The sequence below is a fragment of the Taudactylus pleione genome, unplaced genomic scaffold, assembly GCF_031769625.1.
Source record: "Taudactylus pleione unplaced genomic scaffold, aTauple2 ptg000262l, whole genome shotgun sequence".
Taxonomy (NCBI): domain Eukaryota; kingdom Metazoa; phylum Chordata; class Amphibia; order Anura; family Myobatrachidae; genus Taudactylus; species Taudactylus pleione.
This window is the reverse complement of record NW_028284664.1, coordinates 4,575,792-4,600,636: the sequence shown is the minus strand read 5'-3', so window position 1 is coordinate 4,600,636 and position 24,845 is coordinate 4,575,792. Positions and strand designations below refer to the sequence as shown.

At 43.1% G+C, this 24,845-nt stretch overlaps 2 protein-coding genes across 2 annotated transcripts in view; one reads left to right on the top strand and one right to left on the bottom strand.

Annotated features, from left to right (window-relative positions):
- Positions 1 to 24,845, top strand: part of CMSS1 (cms1 ribosomal small subunit homolog) — a 394,493-nt gene that overhangs the window by 145,875 nt on the left and 223,773 nt on the right. The window lies entirely within an intron of this gene.
- The window catches only part of FILIP1L (filamin A interacting protein 1 like), a 309,722-nt gene that overhangs the window by 132,956 nt on the left and 151,921 nt on the right, over positions 1 to 24,845 (bottom strand). The window contains exon 4 of the mRNA XM_088481062.1: positions 19,997 to 20,175. Within this exon, the coding sequence (XP_088337188.1) occupies positions 19,997 to 20,175 (179 nt within the window). The remainder of the gene's footprint in view (positions 1 to 19,996; positions 20,176 to 24,845) is intronic.

Here is a 24,845-nt window from a genome sequence, read left to right as displayed (position 1 = left end):
GAGCAATGGAAGAAGGTAGCCTAGTCTGATAAATCTCGTATGCATGTGGTCGGCCGGGTGCGTGTATGTCGTTTGCCTGGGGAAGAGATGGCACCAGGATGTACTATGGGAAGAAGGCAAGCCAGCGGAGGCAGTGCTATGTTCTGCTGGGAAACCTTGGGCCCTGGCTTTTGTGGATGTTACTTTGACACCTATCACCTACCTAAACATAGATGCAGGCCAAGTACACCTCTTCATAGCAATGGTATTCCCTGATAGCAGTGGCCTCTTCCAGCAGGATAATGTGCTCTGCCACACTACAAACATTGTTCAGGAATGGTTTGAGGAACAATGCAAAGAGTTCAAGGTGTTAACCTGGCTTCCAAATTCCCCAGATCTTAGTCTAATCAAGCATTTGTGAGATGTGCTGGAAAACTGTCCGAGCTATGGAGGCCCCACCTTGCATCTTACAGGAATTAAAGGATCTGATGCTAACGTCTTAGTGCTAGATACCACAGGACACCTTCAGAGGTCTTCTGTAGTACATGCTTCGATGGGTAAGAGCTGTTTTGGGGGCACGAGAGGGGACCCTACACGATATTTAAGCAGGTGGTTTTAATGTTATGGCTGATGGGTGTATGTACTATAGGTCAGCATAGTAGTTTTGTAATTTGAGCTGCCAGAATGATTCCATTGACTTAAGTCTGAAGGTTTGCCCGCTGTCCCTATATTTTCTCCAATATAACTGTTAACACTGGGCCTGATTCGTTCTGAAAAAAGGGGTGGCTATTCAATGAACCGTTCGCTCTTTGCGGTCTGTTCACGCCTCTATGTCTGAACGAGTGAACAAAACTTGCGGTCGTTTTTTTGGAAACTACCCCCCCTGGCCGCTCGCATCCTACGTCATGTCCGCTATTTATTAGATTAATCGAGTACATCGACCAGCGTATGAGCTGCTCGCTATTCTTGTGGTTGGTTTTTCCTACCGCAATCATGCGAGCAGTTCTGACTATAAAATAACCCAGTGACTTGGTCAATGACGCTGCTGTATTAATTATGCACACCCATAAAATATAACGCCCGTTTTGACCTTTAAGCACGCCTGCGTTCTGATCTCCACTCCCCGTTTTCAAGCACCTTCCCCTGTTACCACCCACATACGCCTCCTCCTGTCACTCAAATTAGCAGGCATTCGCTATTTAGCGAACAAACGATTTTCGGCCGCACTGACTGTTTCGCGCATGCGTATTACGATCCGTACGCATGCGCAGTTGGGCAAACATCGCTCGGAACGAACGAGCGGCCGCTTACGACCGGCTCTGAATCAGGCCCACAGTGTACTATAATAATGCCTATGTATAGTATTTATAAATATTTTATATTGTGACATTAAGAGCCTTGTGCTTGTCTCTTTGGAGGCGATTCAAATGTTTTTTTGGGCGTGATAATTAATGAGCGCCCAGTTTGCTATTCAATTGTTCTGAGCGCTCATTAATTATCGCCCTCTTCGCCGACTATCTGATGAGGTTTAGCCATGTAAACCGGCTAAACCAGTCTTAATTTCTGGTTAGGGTGCGCTATCTGCGGTTAGCGCGCCCTAACCAGTGAGTTTCTCACACATTTCTGCTCGCACCCTCCTGAGTGCGTACAGAAGCGCCGGTGGCTATCGCGCCATGACAGAGCAACAATTGAATTGCTCTGTCAGGCATCTTAAAAAAAAAAAAATGCCGCCGGCAAAACATTTGAATCTCCCCCTTTTTGTCCGTATTATTCATGTGTGAGAATTCTCTACAAATGGAAACTTCATCATCTAGGTAACATGAATTGAACCAGGAGTAGGGTGATGCGCCAATCAGCTGCTAACAAAGCAATTGTGGTTGAAAAACAACTTGCTAGCAGTAGTGGGACGTCATGACAAACTTCAAAAATAGGGACAAACACAAAAGCAGGATAAGAAGATTAACAAACAGAAAAAGGGCTCAGACCATGTCAGACGCACATTGAAATGAATTGTACGCTGTAGATCAGTCCAATGCTCTGACTAATGAAGAGAGAGAACTGTCTTTCAGGTATGGCGACCATACTATGCACTTTAATTATATGAACACCAAGACCATGCATAAAAATATCAGCATGTTTTAACGCAAGTTCCAAGATTTTACCATTTTTACTATGTGCATATAAAGGAAAACATTTGTCCCAGCAAAGGTTTAGTTTTCCATGTTTGTCTAAATCTTAGTAATGGAATAAGTGGTTTTACACCACGGTAAACCATGTGTTAGAGGCGCATTGACAGTATATGTTAAAGCTCACCAGGACACTGATTGCTGCATGACATCACTAAGCAAATGTCTAATGACATCACTTGGCAAGCATTGTAGGGAAAGGTCACTGTGTGAGGTCACAGTCCTGCAGGATTTTCTTTAAATCCGAATACCCGTGATGCCAAACGCTTACTCACTTCCTTAGATACAGTATTTATATAGAGTTGGAAATGATAATATTTCATGTTTATAGTTTCTAAGTTTATTGCTCTGTTACTATATATTGCCCTGCACATTTGTGTTTAGCTTCTGTGCTTATTAAATAAAAAATAATATAGGTATATTTTTAGAGGTTTAAAAAAAATATTTTCTCCCTATACTTTTTTTTTCTATAACTAGCACCCTGTGCTTTTCTTTCTATATCTAGCACCCTGTATTTGAATTATTTATGCTCTTTAAGCATCAATTTTACAACTGAGTCACTTGTGTGACTAGGGAAAAAGGTTCCCGATTAACTTTAATGTCACACCTGCTCTGGGAGAGTTTTATCACAGCAACATGCTAAAAGCCCTAACATCAACAATCGATTGTGGCAATTCAGCAATTTGCAATCGATTGTGTATAAAAATCTGCAATGTATTGGCTTCGCAGATTGCAACCAAAAAGTGATTGGAATTGTTCAATCAGATTGTCCATCATGTTGGATTTCACAGATGGATTGGGGCTGTAGATTGCTAGTGTATGGACATGATCAGCAGATTTGCAGACCGATACTAGTAAAATGATGGGCCATTCAAGTTTGGCAGATCTGTGTTTGCTGAGAATGATCTGCAAATCTCTGAAAAAAGATCTATAATGTATGGGCGCAGATTGCTAGTTTGAAAAATCCTAAAATCGGGCAATAAATCTTCAAATTGTTCAGTTGTGTTTTTCAGTTTGCTGATGTATGGGGGCCTTTAGGCCTACAGATGTGTCCTCCTTTGTTGATGCTGCAGTTGCGTTAAAAAGCTGTTCTAGTCACGCCTAGTCCCTTAATACTCCTTATCCACCAAAATCCCGAGTCTGACCCGGGATTTGAAACACGATTCGAAGCCGGGTCAGACCCAGGATTTACCCTATTCCCACTGCGGTGCCAACCCGGGAATATCCTGGGTCGACGCCGTTCACATTGCACACGGGTGCAGTTCTGCCGCTTTGAGATGATGCCACCACCAAGCGCCGAAAACTCCAGCTCTCCCCTGAATGCCAGACTGGAGCGGACCAGCAACCAGGGGAGGGGGGTCTTTCTGGGGGTGGGTGTCCTATCTTGAGGCTATAATGTTACAGCTGTCACCGAGGAGACGGCAGGGAGAGATTACATCCTCCCCGTATGAAGCAGGGATGGGGTAAAAACCGGAACGGTCCGGACCATACGGGGAGGCTGTAATCTCTCCCTCCCTGTGATAGGTATCACAGACAGCTTCCGAATATCACCCAATCAGCATGCTGTAAACAGGTCCTGGGTCTGGTGACCCGGGTTACCCATTTCCACTGAGATTGCCCAAGGTTCACCCGCGTATAACCCTGCTCGAGACCCGGGAAGAAGTGTTAGGGATTTTTTTCTAGGAGCCTCTTCCACTGAGTCACTACCTGGGTTGACACGCCAATAACCTGGGTAATTTGGCCAGTGGAAAAGGGGTATAAGAGTTTACTAATGCTGAGCGTCTTTCCGTGCATCTTTTTCTCCGCCAATGTGTCTAATTCGCAATGCAATGTGATATGCGGCATGTGTATGTTCTATGTGCGACTGCAGCTGTATCTGTATAGGAAATTCTACGTTACAGTGTCAGTGGCTGTATTCCACACCGTGTTACGTTGTGATGATTATACAGCCTCGGCCGCATATATAAGCATTGCGCATAAGAACCACTTGTGGCAAAAGGATGCTCAGCACTAGCTCAGTTCCACGGAAGCCGGCGGCTCTCATGCGTCCTGTTTTATGCAACACGTAACACCAGGAGGATAGACCAGAAAGGACATATCTGTAAACTGTCTTCCTTAATCCGCGATTAGCACAAAGGCTGCTTTTAACCTTCAAGTAAGTGTTAACTGCAGCCTCGCGGTTGATCATGGGTGTGTATTTGAATAACTCTGTGCACTTTAGCCCAGGAAGCAGACTGAGTGGTTCAAGCCTCGGCTAATTGAATCTGCCCCTATATCTTTGAGTGTGAATGGATTATAATGGGATGTAGTTGGCATCACGACCGCCGGCATCCCAACGGTGGGTATTAGGGTGAGGGGGGGAGGATTAGGCTGCGGGGGAGGGGGATTAGGCTGCGTATGGAGGGTTAGGTTTAGACTGCAGGGGCGGAGGGTTAGGTTTAGGGAGTAGGGTTAGGATACTTACCTGCAGGTGTCGGCATTCTCACCTAGGGCTGTATTCAATTAGCGGCAAAAACGGGCTGGAAAATCGGCTGGTTTTCGGAAAAAAAAAAAGAGGCAAATTTGACTGTTAAAAAACAGACAAAAAGTCTCAGACCAGGAGAAAAAAGGTCTAAATCCCTATGTTTGCCTAAAAATGTGGGGATTTCTTACAGAACCCTTTGGACCCCCACCCCAATGAAAATTACCCCCCAATTTTTTCATAAGTTGCATGCTTTGGCGAAAAACAACCGCACCAATTTTGTGTGAACAAAAAAAATATGTTGCAAAATGGTTTTAACGTATTGGGTCTGATTTTTCGGGGGGCAGTATGAATGTTTCAAGTGTTTTAAACCTCGCACGTGGTCGCAGCACGGGTTAAAAAAATTGCATTTATACGACACGAAAATATACTTGCACCCATTCTAACGTACCCCCAATTGTAAGTGGAACAGTAATTTCCTGGGAATAGAAAATTTTTCTATAATTTTTTTTATATTTTTCCATTTTTCTATAATTTTCAACGATTTTTTTTCCACCCAAAATTTGCGCTGTAGTTTTTTGCCAAAGTACGCAACTTACGAAAAAAATTGCTGGTAATTTATCATTAAGGAAGGGGGGATGCCCAAAGGGTTCTGAATGAAATCCCCAAAACCGCCAAAAAATGACCAATATCGCCGCTATTTAAATCCGGCCCCTAGTCTGGATTCTGAATACCGGGATTTTGAGCGCCGGCATTCCATACCCAACCCGATTATAAGATATCCTATGAATCTAACTTTCATATGCGATCACTCCAGTACTGATTCCTGTGCTAAAAAGCGGGCTTTCCATCCCACATTTTATCTATATTTGTAATATCCCTAATTATTACCTATTGGGAAGGGTTAAGGTGCATTGTAGTAGGAGATAGAGGAAAGTATGGGAGTGTCATCCAAATCCTCATAATAGAGGAAGAGAAACTGATCAGACAACAGACACAAACTGACACAACGGCTGGAATAACTCATGTTTCCTAGACAGCCGCTTTATATAGTGAAAGGAGCCACAAAACAATGGATGTCCCGCCTCTATAAATGAACCATAAGGCTATTCAGGGAGTACATGGAGTAATATTATAATTTGACCCTTATAGGAGGTGTTCCCTACACATAAGTTTCTCTAATGGGGTCCATACACCACCGATCAAGGAAAAAACAATTCTGCGTTTTTCACCCTGATTTCACAATGATCTCCAATCCACCAATATGCACTCAGAGTACAGATATCTTTCAGTGATTTGCAGATCATTTTTTAGCAAATAACAGGTCTGCTAATAGTGAAAGACCCATCATTTTACTAGTAACAGTCGGCAAATCAGCTGACCATTACCATACACCAGCAATCTACAGCCCCGATTTGGTCGGCGAAATCCAACATGTTGGACAACCTGAATTACTGAATCCGATCACTTTTTGGTCAGAAATGGCAATCAATGATCCCCATACATTGCAGATTTCTTTACACAATCATCTGCAAAAGGAAGAGTTGCCCCAATTGATTGCTGGTATATGGGCCCCATAAGAGTTACATTTTTATTTTTTTTCCCTGAGTGACACAATCACTTTAGATGCAACTTTTTGTCATGAAGTGTTTGTCCTGCTGAATATAGGAAAGTTTGTTCCATCTGTGTAATGATGAGGTAATGGTTATACTTTGGCTGATGGCCAAGGAATCAACTTTAGTGCAGTCACCCCCTCTGACATCCGTGTATAATCTGCACTGGTATGTGAAAAGAATGACCTTTCTACAGAAGTGCTATCATTCACAGCATAACTAGATGGGGATGTAGTCAGCATCCCGGCGTGCGGCGATGTAAGATGCGAGCGGTACCTGCACAGATGGGGCAGTACCATGGACTTTTTGCTGTGAACTATTTTATATCCAACCCTCATCTTCGTATTGGTATATATTAATATGATACGGTCAATGTAATCAATTCAGCCACCCCTTAATAGCTTATGCTGCTATGCAAAAAGACTATCCACTTAGTCCACCAATCAGGACGGTGTAAGTCGTCACATGCTTTGCAACACATAATTAGTTCAGCAGACATGGAGAAATGCCATATCTACAGCATTTCCTACTAGTTAACAATAAGTTCCAGATGGGAAAGTTTGGGTGTGAGAACGCACATCCACTGATGCATAGATAATGTTTTACAAGTTCTGTATAGCATCAACGTCTTATGTTCTACAGTAGCAGCTATCATGCTGTGCCCGGATCATCTTACCACTATTATAACCGTTAAAAGCTTGGAGCTTTTTTTAATTTATATATGACAATAATTATGTGCATTCTCTTATGAAAAACGGCACAGGATTACTATGGTATTGATCCAAATTGCCTTGAAAGTCCAAAGGTTTTTCTATAAACTCTGTTTTGCTTGTTTATGAAGCATTTGCATAAGTAGTTGGCATCATTTTAGAGGTGTAAGCCATTGTGAGTGTTTTAAGTGTTCATCATACATCTTTCTAATGATGCGTGAGGGGGCACCGATGGTATAGATTGTACATTGACAACCTGTGGAGCTGCCAGTCCTTCTTGCAGCAAGATGCCATGTTCAGATTGAAGTGTTTTGTAGCTTACATTATTCGGAGTCAGCAGAGTGTAAGTAACAAAAATCCAGGCTTGCTTTATAGAGCTGCACTAAATATAATGGTGGGCTTATATATACTGAGATATGGCAGTGATGCTAGATGATTTATAGGCACAACACAATTGTATTGTGTGTCCGACATTTGTGATAATAGTGGTCAGGTAATTAACAGCTCTCTCTGCAGTTTCTAAAACCATTCATACAGTGTTTTAATACTGAGGTAAAGGGGGTTTTGTTTAGGTCCTTCCAGTAAACAAAAAACAAAAAAAACATTTGTGTCACCATTTGTCTGAGCCAGGGGCTGGCTGGCAACTTTTAGCCTGGGGGGCAAATGCCTGCAGGCGGCCCTGGCAGAGGAGTAGCGTGTAGCCAGGGTGCCCGAAAGAACGTGTGCGCTACGGCGCCCCCCCCCCCCCCCTCAGGAGAGGACACCCTTATGCAGGCCTCGAGTAGTGCCCCCAGTAGTTACCCCCCCTATGCAGTGCCCCTTGTGCCCCCAGTAGTTAAGCCCCTTATATAGTGCCCCAGTAGTGGTAACCCTTATGCAGTGCCCCTTAAATAGTGGCCCCAGTTGTAGTCTTCCATCTATACAGTACCCCCACTATTGCCCTTTAAATAGAGCCCCCAGCAGTGGTCCCTCGTTGCGGTGCCCCCAGTGGTAATCCCCTCCCCCCTATGTAGTGCCCCTAGTAGTAGTCCACTCCCCCCTATGCAATGCCCCTAGTAGTAGTCCCCTTGTAGTGTCCCTAGTAGTAGTCCCCCCCTTGTAGTGCCCCCAGTAGTAGTCCCCCTCCTTGTAGTGCCCCCAGTAGTAGTAGCCCCCCCCTTGTAGTGCCCCCAGTAGTAGTATTCCCCCCTCCTTGTAGTGCCCCCAGTAGTAGTAGTCCCCCCCCTTGTAGCACCCCCAGTAGTAGTAGTCCCCCTCTTTGTAGTGCCCCCAGTAGTGGTCTCCTCCTTATAGTGCTAGACCCCCCGCAGTAGACACACATAATATATAAAAAAAAAACCACTTACCTGACACCCGCTCCTGGTCCCGCCGCCGAGATCAGCTCCTCCGTCCGCCGCTTTGCATTATGGGAATGACGCGTCATGGGAGTGACGCGTCACTCCCATTACCCACTGCGGGAGCCGGAAGATGTCCGGCTCTGGCAGTGGGAGCAGCAGCCAATGAGAGTCTGTCAGACTCTCATTGGCTGCTGATCACAACAAACACACAGCTGCCGGAGCCGGCGGCTGTGTGTTTGTCACTTGTGTAGTGCTGACTGAACTCCGTCCGGTCAGCGCTACACACGCGGTGCAGTCTGTGTCACAGTGACACAGACTGCCCGCGGCCCGCATGACGCTGCGGCCCGGGGGGCACATGGCACCCTTCCCCCGGCCCAGCCTGCCACTGGTCTGAGCAGATTAATCAGTGATGATTGGCATGCTCATAATATCAAGTTTGTTAGTTTGAGGTAAATTTGTATCCAAATGAAAACAATAGTCTGGGCTCTATTCAGCAACGTTGACGATGTTGCCCAGAATATTATCGGGCAACATCGTCACGATTTTTTATCAATTGTTAAATGATATTGCTGCTATTTAGCAATATTTTCTGCAGGGACAGGGTTTGCGGTAACACGCTGTCACTGCGATGTTACAGAAGGCATTGTTATCTCTTTCCAAAAACAATCCCTTCTGTTTCTGCGCATGCTCAGTCATGCGCTCGGGAACGTCTCGGTCCCTGCTTTTCGTTGACCGCGGACGGGTAAGTACAATTCCAGCCTGTCCAAATAGATTGACACGTGTATACAGGCTTTATATTAGTCTCTATTCATGTATATTTATGTGCTTTTATATTTAACATTTATATATACATTTTAAATAGAATAGCACATAAATATAAATGTATACAAACTAGTATAAAGCCTGTATACACATGTCAATCACTTTCGGCAGGTTTAACATGCTGTAATTGGACTTACCTGTAGGCGGTCACCGGGAAGCAGGGACGGAGACTGGGCGGAGTTACTGCAGGGACTTATGGGGAAATTTCATTCTGTACCTGCAGTTTTCGGGGAATTTTATGTATTTTCTTCATATAACGCCTTTCTGAGATGGAGTTATATAAAGTAAATATTTTTTGCATAATTTAACACTTTTTGCTATGCTGAATAGCAAAAAGCGTTAAAGCATTGTAGATGGCAATGGCTGATCCCTACAGTGCGATACTCTGCGAGATGGGAATCAATGGAGAACATAATTACGTCATCTTTTCCATTATTCCATTGCTGAATAGGAGATTTACATAAATACGAAAATCATAGTTTCTGCATTTTTTATGAAAAAAAAATAAATTGCTGAATAGAGCCCTCTGTGAGTATATTAATTGGAACTCAAACCTAAATCAACGAAACCCTAACTATACACCTTATATTAATAAGCACAAACACTAATGCAGTCGTAAAGCCTATATCTCCATAATCTCTACATTGGCAGATAATTTTGAAATTCGTAGAATCATTATTGGTCTTGGTGGAAATTGGCCGCTGTAAGATTATATGTGCTAGTATCTGCTTTGGAGGCTGGCTAATACAGAGCAGCCCTAACCTCATTGGCTGAGCCCCATATATATTTGTAAGGCTGGTCTTGGAAGGTTAGTCTCTACCCTTTTGTAGCCAACCACTTACGTGGCTAATTTAGGCACAGATCTGGGATTAGGTCGAACTATAAGAATCTAAACATGTATGAGTACTGATTCCTGCTATATTTCCATCTATCACTTTGATCTCTGCACCCCTGTGAAGACCAGCTAGAATTGCGTTAACTGTAGCAAATTTATTGCAGACGTGAATTTTATTGATACCAGCAGATTATCCAGCAGTATTCCCATGTGTAACTTCCTTCCGTAGGTCCAGCCTCTACCTTACCCCAGAGTCACTTGGTATCACACATTCCTCATCTGCGAAGGGATATTAGGATAATTACTCTAATTATGCTTGTGCAGCCATGCAGGGTACGTTATGGGTCACCGGTCATTTTCCTGTATTGTGCTGATAGGCATTTATTTCACAGGATTTAAAAATCATATTGTCTGAGAATTTGGCAGCAGATTCATTATCCTGACTCCAACATTTTTACATTATGTTTAAGGAGCTACGTGAGCCAAATAACATGATTCTTTCTTTCGTATTCAGGTTAATTTCCCTGTTAGTTGCAATAAGCACAGCATTAACTACTAACATCCTCCAAAAAAAACTTTGGAGGTAAAGTGAACATCTCACAAGTGTAAATTGTGCTGATATATATATGAAAATTCTAATTAGCTAATTGACTCTTGTAAAAACGTAATAGTAACCTATTCTCAGGACACAGAGGGGGCCAACCTTACAGGTTGGCATAGTAACACAGTGGTTAGCACTGCTACCTGGCATCGCTGTGGATGTGCTTCACGTTGCCACTATTTCCCCTAGTTGTGCCGTTTCTGGTAAGTTATTAGTGTGTGTGGTAGGGAATTTAGGGGGAGCTGTTTCAAGCAGTGGAGAAGTGGCCAGTGGAGAAGTTGGCTGTAACAACAAATCAGCTTCTACCTATCATTTTATAGAATGCACATGATAAATACTACCTCGAAGTTGACTGATTGCTATGGACAACTTCTTCACTTATCCACTTCTACCTTCTATACACTGCTTGATAAATCTACTTCTTAGTCCAGGGCTTGACAATTCTTTCTAAAATCTAGGAGCCAGGATGAAATTGTAGGAGCCAGACCACTGTCCCTCCCAAAAAATTGTGAGGAGCACAGCTCTGTGTTATGTAACTGTTATACACACTATATTAGTCCACAAAATGGTCACAGTTGAAAGGATACAGTAAAATGGAGGCCCCCTCACTGATCTGCACATCTCCCCTGCTCCACCCCCCACCCTCCAGTAATAGCGGACCACATTTCACATAAAATAATGGTGCCAGAAAGTACAACAAAACCCCCCTCCCCTCGTGGTCACACCATAGACCCTACTACCGGAGAGCTCTATACTGCCGGAGATCGGAGACAGTAGACATCCGGGACGTACAGGAGGATCAGCATAGACTGGGACAGACAGCAGGGATCAGAGCAGGCCAGGATGGAAAGGAGTCGTCAGTGCAGGACGGAACGGACATAGGCACAGCAGTCACCGCAGGCGACACTCAGCACATGCACTCCTGTGCATGATATGAACACCGCAATACTATAGGCACGAATCTCCGCCGTAGCTGATGAGGATCTACTTCCTCTCTCACTGCAAAATCTAGTAGCCAGGTAGCAAAATCTGGTAGTCATGGCGACCTGGCCCCCGGGATTTGTCGAGCCCTGTCTTAGTCTGTGTGTGCCACTAGTGCAGGGACTGATGGGAGTGATTAAACATTCTCTGAAAGCGCTGCATAATATGTTGGCGCTGTATAAATAACGTTAATAAGCTTTTAAAACGTATTGGCACTAGTTAACCTTAACTACTTAACTGAACCAGTAGTAAAGTGAACGTTGGCTGAAGAATAGGCGCAACATTGTGGTGAACCTTGGAAAGTGTTCGTCCATTTACTGAAAAACAGTTGAAGCATATATATATATATATATATGCATCCCTTGAAAAAGTCCCATTGCATGAAACGCGTTGGGGAAGCTGCATTCTTGCCTTTGAGCTAATAAGATAAGCACCTTTGAACTCATTGCTGTTTTTAGAACCTTATTCTCAGTTCATTTGTTTTTAGTGTATATTATTGGGCCTGTGCAATATTTACCATTATCCATTTGCACTTTATTCCAACACTGTGGTGTTGAGATTTATTGATACGCCTTTTAATTCAGTCAATATTTTATAATATTATCATCTTGTAGCTATCAGCTTGACATCTAAGGTCATATGTATTATTCTGTGCGTTTTTATTATATGTATTTATGTTAGTATGTCCTTATGAATTTTTGATTACATTTCTTTATATATTTATTGCACTGTGCACTTTTTAAGTGACGCCTGTCGCTGTATCATTCACTATTTCCACATCTGTTGTTTGGGATTTGCCCCAATCCTTCTTATTGATATCCAGCTGACACCTTTTGGTAGTGCGTCCTGTTATATATATATATATATATATATATATATATCTTCCACTTTATTTGTTCACTACAGTTTAAACTATATTCAGTTTTTATTTACTGTTGATTGGTTGGTGCCATAGCCATCACATTCTCTCTCTCTCTCTCTCTCTCTCTCTCTCTCTCTCTCTCTCTCTCTCTCTCTCTCTCTCTCTCTCTCTCTCTCTCTCTCTCTCTCTCTCTCTCTCTATATATATATATATATATATATATATATATATATATATATATATAATTACAGAAGTGATGAAAGGCGCAGTAAAGAATTGTGAACTCTACAAGAAGTGGAAGTACATGGCGTAGGAGCCCATGAGTTTAGCATCAGGCTGGCCGTCAAATTCTTTATCCACCACTGTGGAGAGCAGGAGCTGTCTTAAAAATTAGACCTTTGTGTTACAGAGAATACCATACACGTGGGTTAGGGAGGATTTCCGTTCTTACATTTCAGTGGTATTGGGTAAAGTTTCCCAATGAAAGCACTGTTGGTTTAATTAATGTGAACAGGTTAATCTGAAAGAAGGCATTTTATATCCTCTCCTTAGATTGTGAATACGGTTGATTCCCATAAATTGCAACGGATGGGATAAGGATATACATTTTCGGGCCTCAGATCACCCTTCACCCAATCCCATTGCTTTTCTCTTCTGAATAGCTCAATGTTCCCAGACATGCAGAATCCTCCTTCGCCTTTTACATTCAATAGCGCCATGGACTTTTCAAGGTGGTGATACAGTAATTAATAGTGAGCTCTAAGATTTAAATAACATACATTGGTAAATGTTGAGGTTCATACTGCATTGTAGATCTTTTGTCATTCTACAGAATTTGTTCAGAATATACATCTAAACTGTTTACTAAGGATGTATGTAGATTTTCCTTAAGATAAAAGTGCTACTGTTGAGAACTAAATGTTTTTTACATTAAAATGTAAAATCAACAACTGACATGGAAAATTGATTAATAAGTTAAGAACCTAATCCTAAAACTTTAAATATAAACTTCTTGCAAATGTTGCCTAGGAACATTATCAACAGCCTAAAACAAAACTTTTCTGCCAGAAACTCCGTAACGGAAACATTAAAGTGTTATAAACTGCTGATCGCTACTGATAATTTAACAAGCACAGTATACCGTATGTAAAGTGTGTACAGTATATTACACATGATCTCAGAGCTTGCCCCCATCGTCACTGACGTTTGTATTTATGCATCATTTATCATAGTTTGTGTTTTGAGATTACTGGTGTCTATTGAAACTTGCTTGACAAGTTAAATGTGTGATACTGATACAATGGACAACGGGAAATACAGTTGTTGAACAGATCCTTTAAATTTCACCAACTAAACAGTTGCTGTTTGGGCCATTACAAGTATAGCCAAACTGGCCACTAAAGCAAGAAAAAGCTGGCATAGACCAAACATGGTGCTATGACTAAAGTATCATTGTTATGGGCAAACTAAAATTGTGCATTAGGAGATCAAAATGCATGCCATTTAATGCATATATAAAATTAACATTTCACTTTATCTCATCTGTAAAGCGCTGCGGAATAAATAATGGCTAGACAATTCCCATGAGCCAAGCAGTCAATGTGCTTAAAATGGCTGCTGGGAGTCATTTCTTACTAGATCTTACTGACTGGTTTGTGACTTGTACATTATTGTGTCCGGCCCTGCTCTGTAACCTAAACAATTTCTTCTAATCAAGGCGATCAACTTGATAGGGAGGCCACATGTTGCATACAGTGCATCCGGAAAGTATTCACAGCGCTTCACTTTTTCCACATTTTGTTATGTTACAGCCTTATTCCAAAATGGAATAAATTCATTTTTGACTTCAAAATTCTACACACAATAATGACAACGTGTAAAAAGTTTGAGATTTTTGCACATTTAATAGAAAAAAAACACTAAGAAATCATATGTACATAAGTATTCACAGTCTTTGCCATGAAGCTCAAAATTGAGCTCAGGTGCATCCTGTTTCCACTGATCATCCTTGAGATGTTCCTACAGCTTAATTGGAGTCTACCTGTGGTAAATTCAGTTGATTGGACATGATTTTGAAAGGCATACACCTGTCTATATAAGGTCCCACAGTTGACAGTGCATGTCAGAGCACAAACCAAGCATGAAGTCCAAGGAATTGTCTGTAGACCTCAGAGTCAGCATTGTCTCGAGGCACAAATCTGGGCTAGGGTACAGAAAAATATCTGCTGCTTTGAATGTCCCAATGAGCACAGTGGCCTCCTTCATACGTAAATGGAAGAAGTTCGGAACCACCAGGACTCTTCCTAGAGTTGGCCGGCCGTCTAAACCGAGCGATCGGGGTAGAAGGGCCCTAGTCAGGGAGGTGACGAAGAACCCGATGGTCACTCTGTCAGAGCTACAGCATTCCTCTGTGGAGAGAGGAGAGCCTTCCAGAAGGAGAACCATCTCTGCAGCAATCCACCAATCAGGCCTGTATGGTAGAGTGGCCAGACGGAAGCCACTCCTTAATAGAAAGCACATGGCAGCCCACCTGGAGTTTGCCAAAATGCACCTAAAGGTTTCAATGAGTCTTTGGTGTATAATGCCAGGCGTTATGTTTGGAAGAAACCAGGCACCGCTCATCACTAGGCCAATACCATTCCTACAGTGAAGCATGGTGGTGGCAGCATCATGCTGTGGGAATGTTTTTCAGCAGCAGGAACTGGGATACTAGTCAGGATAGAGGGAAAGATGAATGCAGCAATGTACAGAGACATCCTGGATGAAAATCTGCTCCATAACGCTCTTGACCTCAGACTGGGGCGACGGTTCATCTATCAGCAGGACAACGACCCAAACCACACAGCCAAGATATCAAAGGAGTGGCTTCAGGACAACTCTGTGAATGTCCTTGAGTGGCCCAGCCAGAGCCCAGACTTGAATCCGATTGAACATCTCTGGAGAGATCTGAAAATGGCTGTGCACCGACGCTTCCCATCCAACCTAATGGAGCTTGAGAGGTGCTGCAAAGAGGAATGGGCGAAACTGCCCAAAGATAGGTGTGCCAAGCTTGAGGCATCATATTCAAAAAGACTTGAGGCTGTAATTGCTGCCAAAGGTGCATCAACAAAGTATTGAGCAAAGGCTGTGAATACTTTCCAGATGCGTTGTATATGTACATTCATTAGATCACATTGGTTTCTCTCTCCATTTTATTTATCCAAGCTTTGATAAAGCTCCCCCAATCAGCTTCTGTCACTTTACAGGCTGTGTTTGAAAAATGACAGCTTGAATCTGATTGGTTAGTACTTTATCTCTCTCTACTTTCTCAATAAGCTTTGATAAATCTCCCCCATTGTGCTGTGTGAGAGTTACGCTTTTGCCCATGTCTTCACCAAAACTGTAGGCTATCCGAACTAGGTTGAGATGTATCAAACCTTCAAGAGAGATGAAGTGGAGAAGTTGCCCATGGCAGTCAATCAGCTTCTGTCATTTTATAGACTGTGCTAGATAAATGATAGCTAGAAGCTGATTGGTTGATATCGGCAACTGCTCCACTTAATCTCTCTTGAAGGTTTGATACACCTCCCCTCTTATGAGAAGACAGCCCTTTTTCATCAGTAACTTATCTGCCCCATAGACATTGAGGGGCATATTTGATTCTTGGCGATGTGTCACTGGACATGACCGCTATGTCCATCTGCGATCATTACAGTTTTTAAATACAGTAGGTAATCGACACAAATTTTTCGGTGCATCTGTATTGAGTGCGAGGAAAAATGAATGAAGATATGGGTTGCCTTTGACCGGCCGATCAGGAGGCACTTTGCGCACATTGCTAGGAATTGAATCGCCCCCTGAGAATGCTTAGCACCAGAGTGAGGATCAAAGAGGGGAAATTACTTCTATTCTGGTGCCACATAAGCCCATTTGTCATACAACTGACTACAGAGCCCACAACTGGCATATAAATGCCATTTACTGTTTTCTGAATGAACTTGTTTCGCATGCGGTATGATTTACCGTCGGTTCAAATCCCGGCAGCGGCAGTCCGACAGAGGAGGAAATCCGATCGTCCTAAAGGTAAGTATAAACTAACCTAATTCTACCCCCTAACCCTCCTTTAGGGTGCCTAACCCTAACCTCCCCCCCCCCCCGTGCCTAACCCTAACCCCCCCTTCCCCACCACCTGAACCTAAGTCCCTCGGGGGGGCTGCCTAACCCTATCCTCCCCCAGGGGGTGCCTAACCGTAACCCCCCCTTCCCCTAGCCTGACCCTAACCTCCCGGGGGTTGCCTAACCCGAAGTCCCCCCTGGGAGACCCTAAACCTAAGCTCCCCCCCCCTGTGGCTGTCCACACTCGGCGTCCGGCATCCCTTTGACAGGAATGCCAGGCGCCGGTCTCCCGACGTCGGTAAAATGACAGGTGTCTAGATTTAGACGCCTGTCATTTAACCCTCGCCAGGATCAAGCAGTCGAGAAGCCGGCAGTCGGCAGTCGGCATTGCGTCCGGCTTCCTGAACGTCGTATACCCTTGTTACCACTACACTTATTCTCCCATTTTGATAAAAAAAAAAATTGTTAGTAAAGATCTCATCGGAAAGACTCTTCATAATGAAACCCGCATGTTCTCTCTCCTAATATCCATTGCTTCATAGGCAGGATGTACAATATGAGACTTATACAATGTAGAATGTACATAGCCTGTAGGGAATGTGAAAAATGTTGACGAAACTATAACATAGGTATTTGCTATTACAAACATGTCAGTCTTTAGGTTCACGCTTCCTGAAGAAATCATCCTTGCCCTGAACACAATTTTAAAACTAACCTGCTATTTTTGGCTGTATTTCATTAATGAACATTTTATATGATATGCCATACAGGTTGAGTCTCCCATATCCAAAATGCTTGGGACCAGGGGTATTTTGGATAATGGAATATTCCGTATTTTTGAATATTTGCATATCATAATGAAATATATTGGGAATGGGACCCCAATATACACACATAATGCATTTATGTATTATATACACCTTATACACACAGCCTGCAGGTAATTTTATAGAATATTTTCAATAATTTTGTGGCTCAAGCTAAGTTTGTGGTCATACATGAAATTCATTTATGTTTCATATACACCTTATACACACAGCCTGAAGGTAATTTTATACAATATTTTTAATAATTTGTGCCTTAGACAAAGTTTGTGTACATTGAACCATCAAACATGAAAGGTTTCATTATCTCAGTCAAGCCAAAATTATTCTGTATTTCGGAATATTCCGTATTTCGGAATATTTGGATATGGGAGACTCAACCTGTATTTATACATGTGCACAACCGTACAAACGGCAAGCTATATATTAGTTGTAGGCAAGCTGGACTCTACTCTGACAATGAGATACTTATATTATCAGTACAATCGCCTGTCCTGCCGCCTTGCTTTTTCTTATATGTAAATAAACCTGATGCTCAGATGTGCATCATTTTTATTTGCTTCCCCTGGTTACCAAGCAAACTGTTCCGCTGGACGCTTAGGGCCGAATTCAGCGTGATGTTGAATAGCCACGGGGAGGGAGCTCCCGCAGCTATTCAATTCAACGCACTGTTAGCGTTGTCGGGAATGGGTTAAGTCTGTGAATGCCGATTATTGCGACTTAGCCACTTGCCTGGCACGGTCGTATCAGATACAACCGCACCAGGCTGGGCTTTCCATGACATGGTCGTATCTGATACGACCAGTCAGAAATGCCCACTAGACAGCTGTGGGAAGCTAATCTTCCCGCAGCCGCCTACATCAGAGGGACCTTCTGCTGCAAGCATGTTTGCCTTGTCAGCGTGTCCCGATCTCTGCTGGCCACAGTGATCGGGCACCGTCGGCAACCCCCTCCCGGCGCACTGTCATTGAAGCAGCAGCCACGGCTCATGTAGCCGCAGCTGTTGCTGTGACACGATCACTGTGGCCAGCAGTGATCGGGCAGCTGGCCCCAGCAGCCGCAGCTCTGGTAGCCGCCGCTGCTGCTCTGTACCCGGGCCACAAGCGGGAGACCCTCCCGCTGCGGCTCCAGCACTACTGTGATCACTAGGTGATCACTGTGTAATGGAGGAGCAGCAGCAGCGGCTCTGGTAGCCGCCGCTGCTGCTCTGTATCAGGGCCGCCAGCAGGAGACCCTCCGGCTGCGGCTCCGGCGCTACAGTGATCACTAGGTGATCACTGTGTGGTGGAGGAGCAGCAGCGGCTCTGGTAGCTGCCGCTGCTGCTATGTATCCGGGCCACCAGCGGGACACAATGTACAGGAAGCAGCAGCCGCGACTCTGGCTGCTGCTTCTATGTACCCAGGCAGCCGCCGCACACTCCCACACCGGCCTCAGCTCCTCCTCCTCGTCCCCCATGATGCAAGTTTTCATAGGGGCCGCAATAGTGATATATAAATATATATATATATATATATGTATATACGCATATAAGTGTGTGTATGTATAATATATATATATATATATATATATATATGTGTTTATGTATATATGTGTGTGTGTGTGTGTATATATGTGTGTATGTATATATATATATATATATATGTTTGTATGTGTATGTATATATATATATATATATATATATATATAGCAGAGCCTCTGATTAGGGATGGCAACCAACCATCGATGATGGTCTGACTGAAAACAAGTGGTTTGCCATTGCTGGTGGCCATCAATGTTGCACCAACGATGGCAACCCTCAATCGATGTTTAGGAAACATCGGCAGATGTGGTCTACACAGATCTCCTTGACCAATCGCTAAACAATTGATGGTTTCTAACGATGGTTGAACCATCGATGGTACATTTGTCAATGGCCATCACTACAGTATAACATAAAAGTCACTATTTTTATGGTATACTGTGTTTTAAAATCTTTTTTTTGCAAATAAAATAGTGATGGATAAGTTTAAAATTTATGTTCTTGACCTAATTCAATCATAAAAGAAACCGACAATTTTGGAGCGGTTTTTGGAAAAAGAATTAGTCAGTTAAGTGGTTAACCTGGGTGTTAAGGCGCGGTAACCGGCATCGTCTGACTAAAGTGCTGGGGTTCGGCTGTTAGCGCCGTTCTACGCCGGCAAACAGCTGCGCGCCCGACTCTTTTGTCAGATTTCTCCTCTCATCCACAGGGGGGTGCAAGTAGAAATCCTTTATCCGCCCAAACAGCGCGGTGTATTGAATAGCTTCGGGAGCTCCCACCCGCAGCTATTCAACATCGCACTGAATTGAATTCGGCCCTGAGACTCCTTATTATTAAGGTGTAGACTAGATCAGGAAGTGACGCGTAGAACATTTATACAGTATTCTATTTATACTATAAATAAGTATTGCAAAACAATGCTGTGCAGTAATCGAAACAATTGTAAAATGGTTTCCGGACAATTGAAACATCACCGATTTTGGTGCGAAAGTGGTCGCAAAAACAGATTTCTGCAATGTTATAAAAAAGATCCATTATTTTAGCATCCGTTATTTCTGGAGTATCCGTGGTCTTTAGGTACCTGTGGTTTATTTTGTATTATAATATTTCTGTTAAAGATATTTTTTCCTTTGGCTTTTTTGATATGATAGTAACTCGCTGTACTCTTACCTTTCTCGCTCTTGCTCCAGTAAGTTGGTAAATTCGTCACTCTTTTCCATGTATTCCGTGTGTTTCCTCTTCTCATCCTCTAAGTCATACAACGTTTGTCTTTGGGATTTTTCCACCAGTAGAAGCTGCTCCAGCATCCGCTTGTGTGTTTCCTTGTGTTTCTCCGCAACTTTATCTAGCTGTAAATCACAAGGAGCAATGTAAGTATTTCACATTAGACCACCACCTTGCTAGAAAATGAGTATGGAACGTTGCCAAACACTGTGTTTCAGGTTACAGCACTTGGAGAGTTTTGTTATAGTGTAACTGTTTTCTTCAGGGTTCTTGCTAATGACTGAACCCACTTTCCTAACCAGTAACATGTATCAGTTTAGTTGTCAATTTCAATTATTTGTACGGAATTGGACAGGGCCTATAAGAGGCAGCCATTGACAATTGTCTTTGTTGTAGTCTGCATGGGACACCCTTTCTGTGCTCAACCAAATGCTTGCACACCCGTCAGCTCTGCCTTTCTAAACTTAAGGGAGTGGTAGGCACAAAGTGAGTCCTCTACATATGAATTGATGTGCAAGATTTTTTTGTGCTCATGTGTAGTACAAAAAAGTGCAATTTGCACCAAATACCATATTATCATAGTATATTTTACTTACTTATAACTTAATACATGTTTCTTGCAGAAGTTTTACCATTTAGTACTGTAGAACCACTCGCATGGTTCTCTCTCTAGGTGTCCAACCACTCCTCTTCCTGCACACATGCCTCTCCGCATCCCTCTTTCCCTCCTCCTTCTTGGCAGTCACCAAGTGGTTGATCCTAGATCCTATGTGGCTAAAGGACCTCTGTGACGTATCAACCACGTGACCGCTGCAGGAGGCTGGACCACTCCTGCGTTACCATCCACGAGGGCATAAAGGGGAATAAATATTTGTGGCGAGCGTAGCGAGCCACCGTGCCCGAAGCATGGCGAGCGGACACTTTTGGTCCCCCGATAGCATCCCCACCCCTCCCCCTTTCATGCCGGGTCACGTGGGTGTGACGTCACAGGTCCCCTGCAGCCCTCTATTCTAGTCATAACCGTCACCAAGTCTCTGTCCTTGGCCCACTTATATCTTTTCCCTCGGTGAGACCATCAGCTCCACTATCATCTGTATGCTGATGACACCTAAATGTAGCTCTCTTCCCCTGACTTCTCCCCTCCTTTCCTCTCCTGTGTCACCTGCTGCCTGTCAGCTATTTCCTCTTAGGTGTCTCAATGCTTCCTAAAACTCACTCTAAAACTATTGTCTTTCCCCCTGCTAATGACCACTATCCTTCGCCATCCTTTACCGCTGTCCAATATCTAGGTGTCATCCTCGCCTCTGCCCTTCTTCTCTCAACAGTCCCTCCTCCAATCATGTCCTTTTCAACATTTATTCCCCTTTCTTACCCTGGAAGCCACTAAAACAGTCATCTATGTCCATATAATTTTTCACCTGGATTCCTGTAATCTATTGCTCACTGACCTACCTATCTTCCACCCCTCCCCCCCTTCAGTCTATTCTTAACTCTACTACCTACCTCATTTTCCTCTCTCACTGCGCCACCTCTGATGCCCCCCCCCCCCGATAATCTCTTAGCTGGCACCCTATCCCACTCAGAATCAAATTCAAACTATTTTCTCACTCACCTTCAAAGCCCACAACTTCTCTCCTTACATCTCCATCCTTACCACACACACTTCATTCTTCCAATGACAGCCGCAGCTCCTCCTCCCATGCCCGTTTCTAGGTTTTCTCCCGTGCTACTCCTATATTATGTAATCCACTGTCACGGTCTATCAGATTCAAGCACACCTCCAAAACTCATCTATTCACACAAGCCTGCATCCGTCCTCTTAATACCCCAGTCCCTGCAATCCTCAACTAGCTCTTACTCCCTTTACGTGTCCTTCCATAGCCCCTCTAGAATGTAAGCTCTTGTGAGTAAGGCCCTCCCTGTGTGTTCTTTACGTGATTATGTAATCTTTGGGTTATAGTCATATACATCTGTATTGTTGTGAACTCATCTCTCATTTCTGTCCTTCATAATCACCTATGTACTATGTAAATTTTACCCCTGTAGCTCCATGTAAATAAAACCTGATAATAAATGACGTAATATAGCTAATCTGTTAACAGTATGTAAATGTGAGTCTAATTTTTGCCAATATGTGTACATATCATTGCTGTGCTATCCCGGCTGTCGGGATTCCGGCGTCAGTCAGCATTCTGACCACTGGAATCCTAATGGTCGGGATTCAGACGGCATCCCACCTGTAAGAAGGTGCTGTCACCCATAGCATTAGGCTGTTGTATACAGCATGATGTTTCTTTCCAAAGTGTTTGACTAGGGTTTTGTGGGGGTTTTTTTGTTTTTTTTAAGTAATGTACATAAAAATTATGCAAAATGTGAGTTCTACGAACTGCCTACCATTAATTCTTAATGGTACAATGTTAATACCCAATAAATTTGTATATTTGAGAGTTGCACTTATTAACAACAAATAATTTTTGGGGGGTTTGTTAAAAACACACTTTCCGAACTCCGAAACATAACCCTCTGAGGCCCAGAAGAACTTTGGTGTAGTGTTTAAAGGTGATCCAGAAAGTCATTAAGAACTTAAAACTAGTCTTGGTGAATTTGTGCTTTCCCAGGCATAGTCAGATTTAATCACAGTATTCTTGTGTACAAGCCGAGATTTATGCAGGAATGCCAAAACACTAGGAGCTAATGAGGTACTGTCTGCTTTAACAGGAAAAAAAAAAAGGAAATTAGAAAATGACAGGTAATTTAGGTGACATATTATTGTACTGCATGTGCCACAATAGGTATTTTGAAATGCATCATGAATATGGTATGTCTGTGTGAAGCATGTGCGCAATCTGTCTAATGCAGACATGCTTCCTAATTTTTTATTTTTTAAATATAGAGATGTGCTGGCTGGCAAAGTGACCAGCAACGTGGTTGAGGGCAGTGCGGCATTCAGTGAGTTCTGCGACAAATGGGGTCGGCGTAATGCAGCTAGCTATGGGGTGCAATGTTAACATCAAAGGGGGTCTGTGCTAAGTTGCTTGTGTTGTGTGGCCCTGGCAATTTGTTGTATATGGGGTGTCGTATACAAGATGTGGTCAGAATGTAGACATGGACATGATGTCGGCACTGTCATTATGTCGACATGGTGAATTTTGGCAGTCACAATGTTGACTTTACAGGGTTAGGCTGCTGTAAGGTTTAGGGTAGTGTTAGGGCTGCTGAAAAATGTTATGTTGACATTCCGGCTGTCGGCATCCACAATGTCGACGTTATGACCATGTCGACTTTTCCTATGTCAACATAACATCCATGTCAACATTCTGAATGTTGACATGTAGAATGTATGCAACACCCGTAGCATACCATGTCCACATGTAGAATGTCAACACTGACATATAATGTTGAAACATTCAAAATGTTGACATTATGAAGTCGGCAGCCCAATTTTAGCCTAACACTAGCCGCGGCGTAACCCTAACATGTTCATAACATAGGCATCTGAATAATGACATAGTGACTGCCAACCACTATATGCAGTGGTTGGCAATGGTGGGGCAGTGGTTGTGCATGGAGGCTCACCTATATGTAATTATATAGCCTAATTGTGTAGATGTCCTAGAACTGCTATCCTGATCATATTTGGTATTGATCAAGATAAAGCATCACAGATTCCATGGTGTATAAAAGTCGGCATACATTTACATGAACATAACAAATACATGAATATACAGAAGTATAATAACGCATGCAATTAAGCATAATAGCTAAACCTAAGTATGAGTTATGCCCACACAATTACAGGTAGCTCAGGAACAAGTATGAATTCCATGTGTATGTGTAAACAATCCGCATAGTGCTCACAAATTACTCAGAATCAGAGGGGAAAAACATGAGACATAGGGTAGATGGGACACCCTCTGTGGGAGTTTACATTCTAGCAGGGGGATCTGGTCAAAATACCAACAGTCGGGATGTCGGTGCTTAGAATCTCGGCGCCTGCATCCCGACAGTAACTACTGGGGTTAGGGGGAGGGTTAGGTTTAATGTGCAGGGAGGTTAGGTTTAGGCACTAGGGGGAGGTTAGGTTTAGGCACGAAGGAGGGAGGGGTAGGGAGAGGGGGAGGATTAGGTTACTGACCGACAAGTGTCTGTATCCTAACCCTGTCGGGATGCCGACATCGGGATTCTGATCGCTGGTATCCCGTACCCAACCGCTAGGAGGGATGATGTAGTGTGAGACATTCAGGGTATGTTGGATTAAAATGAGTAGTGGAAATAGATGGAGGAGAAGCATAGGCCAGAAGCAATGTGACTGCATTGAATGCTGTGCAGGGTTTGTTGGCGCAATGTGAGTTGGTGCCATAAAAGGAAGGAAACAAAATAAAGTCTGTTTGGGTTGGAGGTGCAGAAAGAGGCATGGGCAGAAAAAAGTGCAACTTTTATTTGTTTTACATATTTAAATGATGTTTGATAAGTCAGTATTGCTTATTCTATAAACTTATTTGCCTTGTACACATATATGTTCCCATCATTAGCCCGCAGTACCGCATTAGATATTATCGTAGATTTATGACTGTTTTGTTAACCAAAAAGGCATCATTTACATAATACTTTTTCTGTACTCTTAGCAGAATGTTTATAGAACTGCAGTTTTGATAATAACATAGCGCCACCTATATCTGTTGTTCAAAAAAAACAACAGTATATGACATTTCAGAGCCTTGTGTATTCTTTGGCCAATCTCCATTACAAAGAAAGAAACTTCTTTATAACCAACTATCTGCTTAAACTGCGGTCT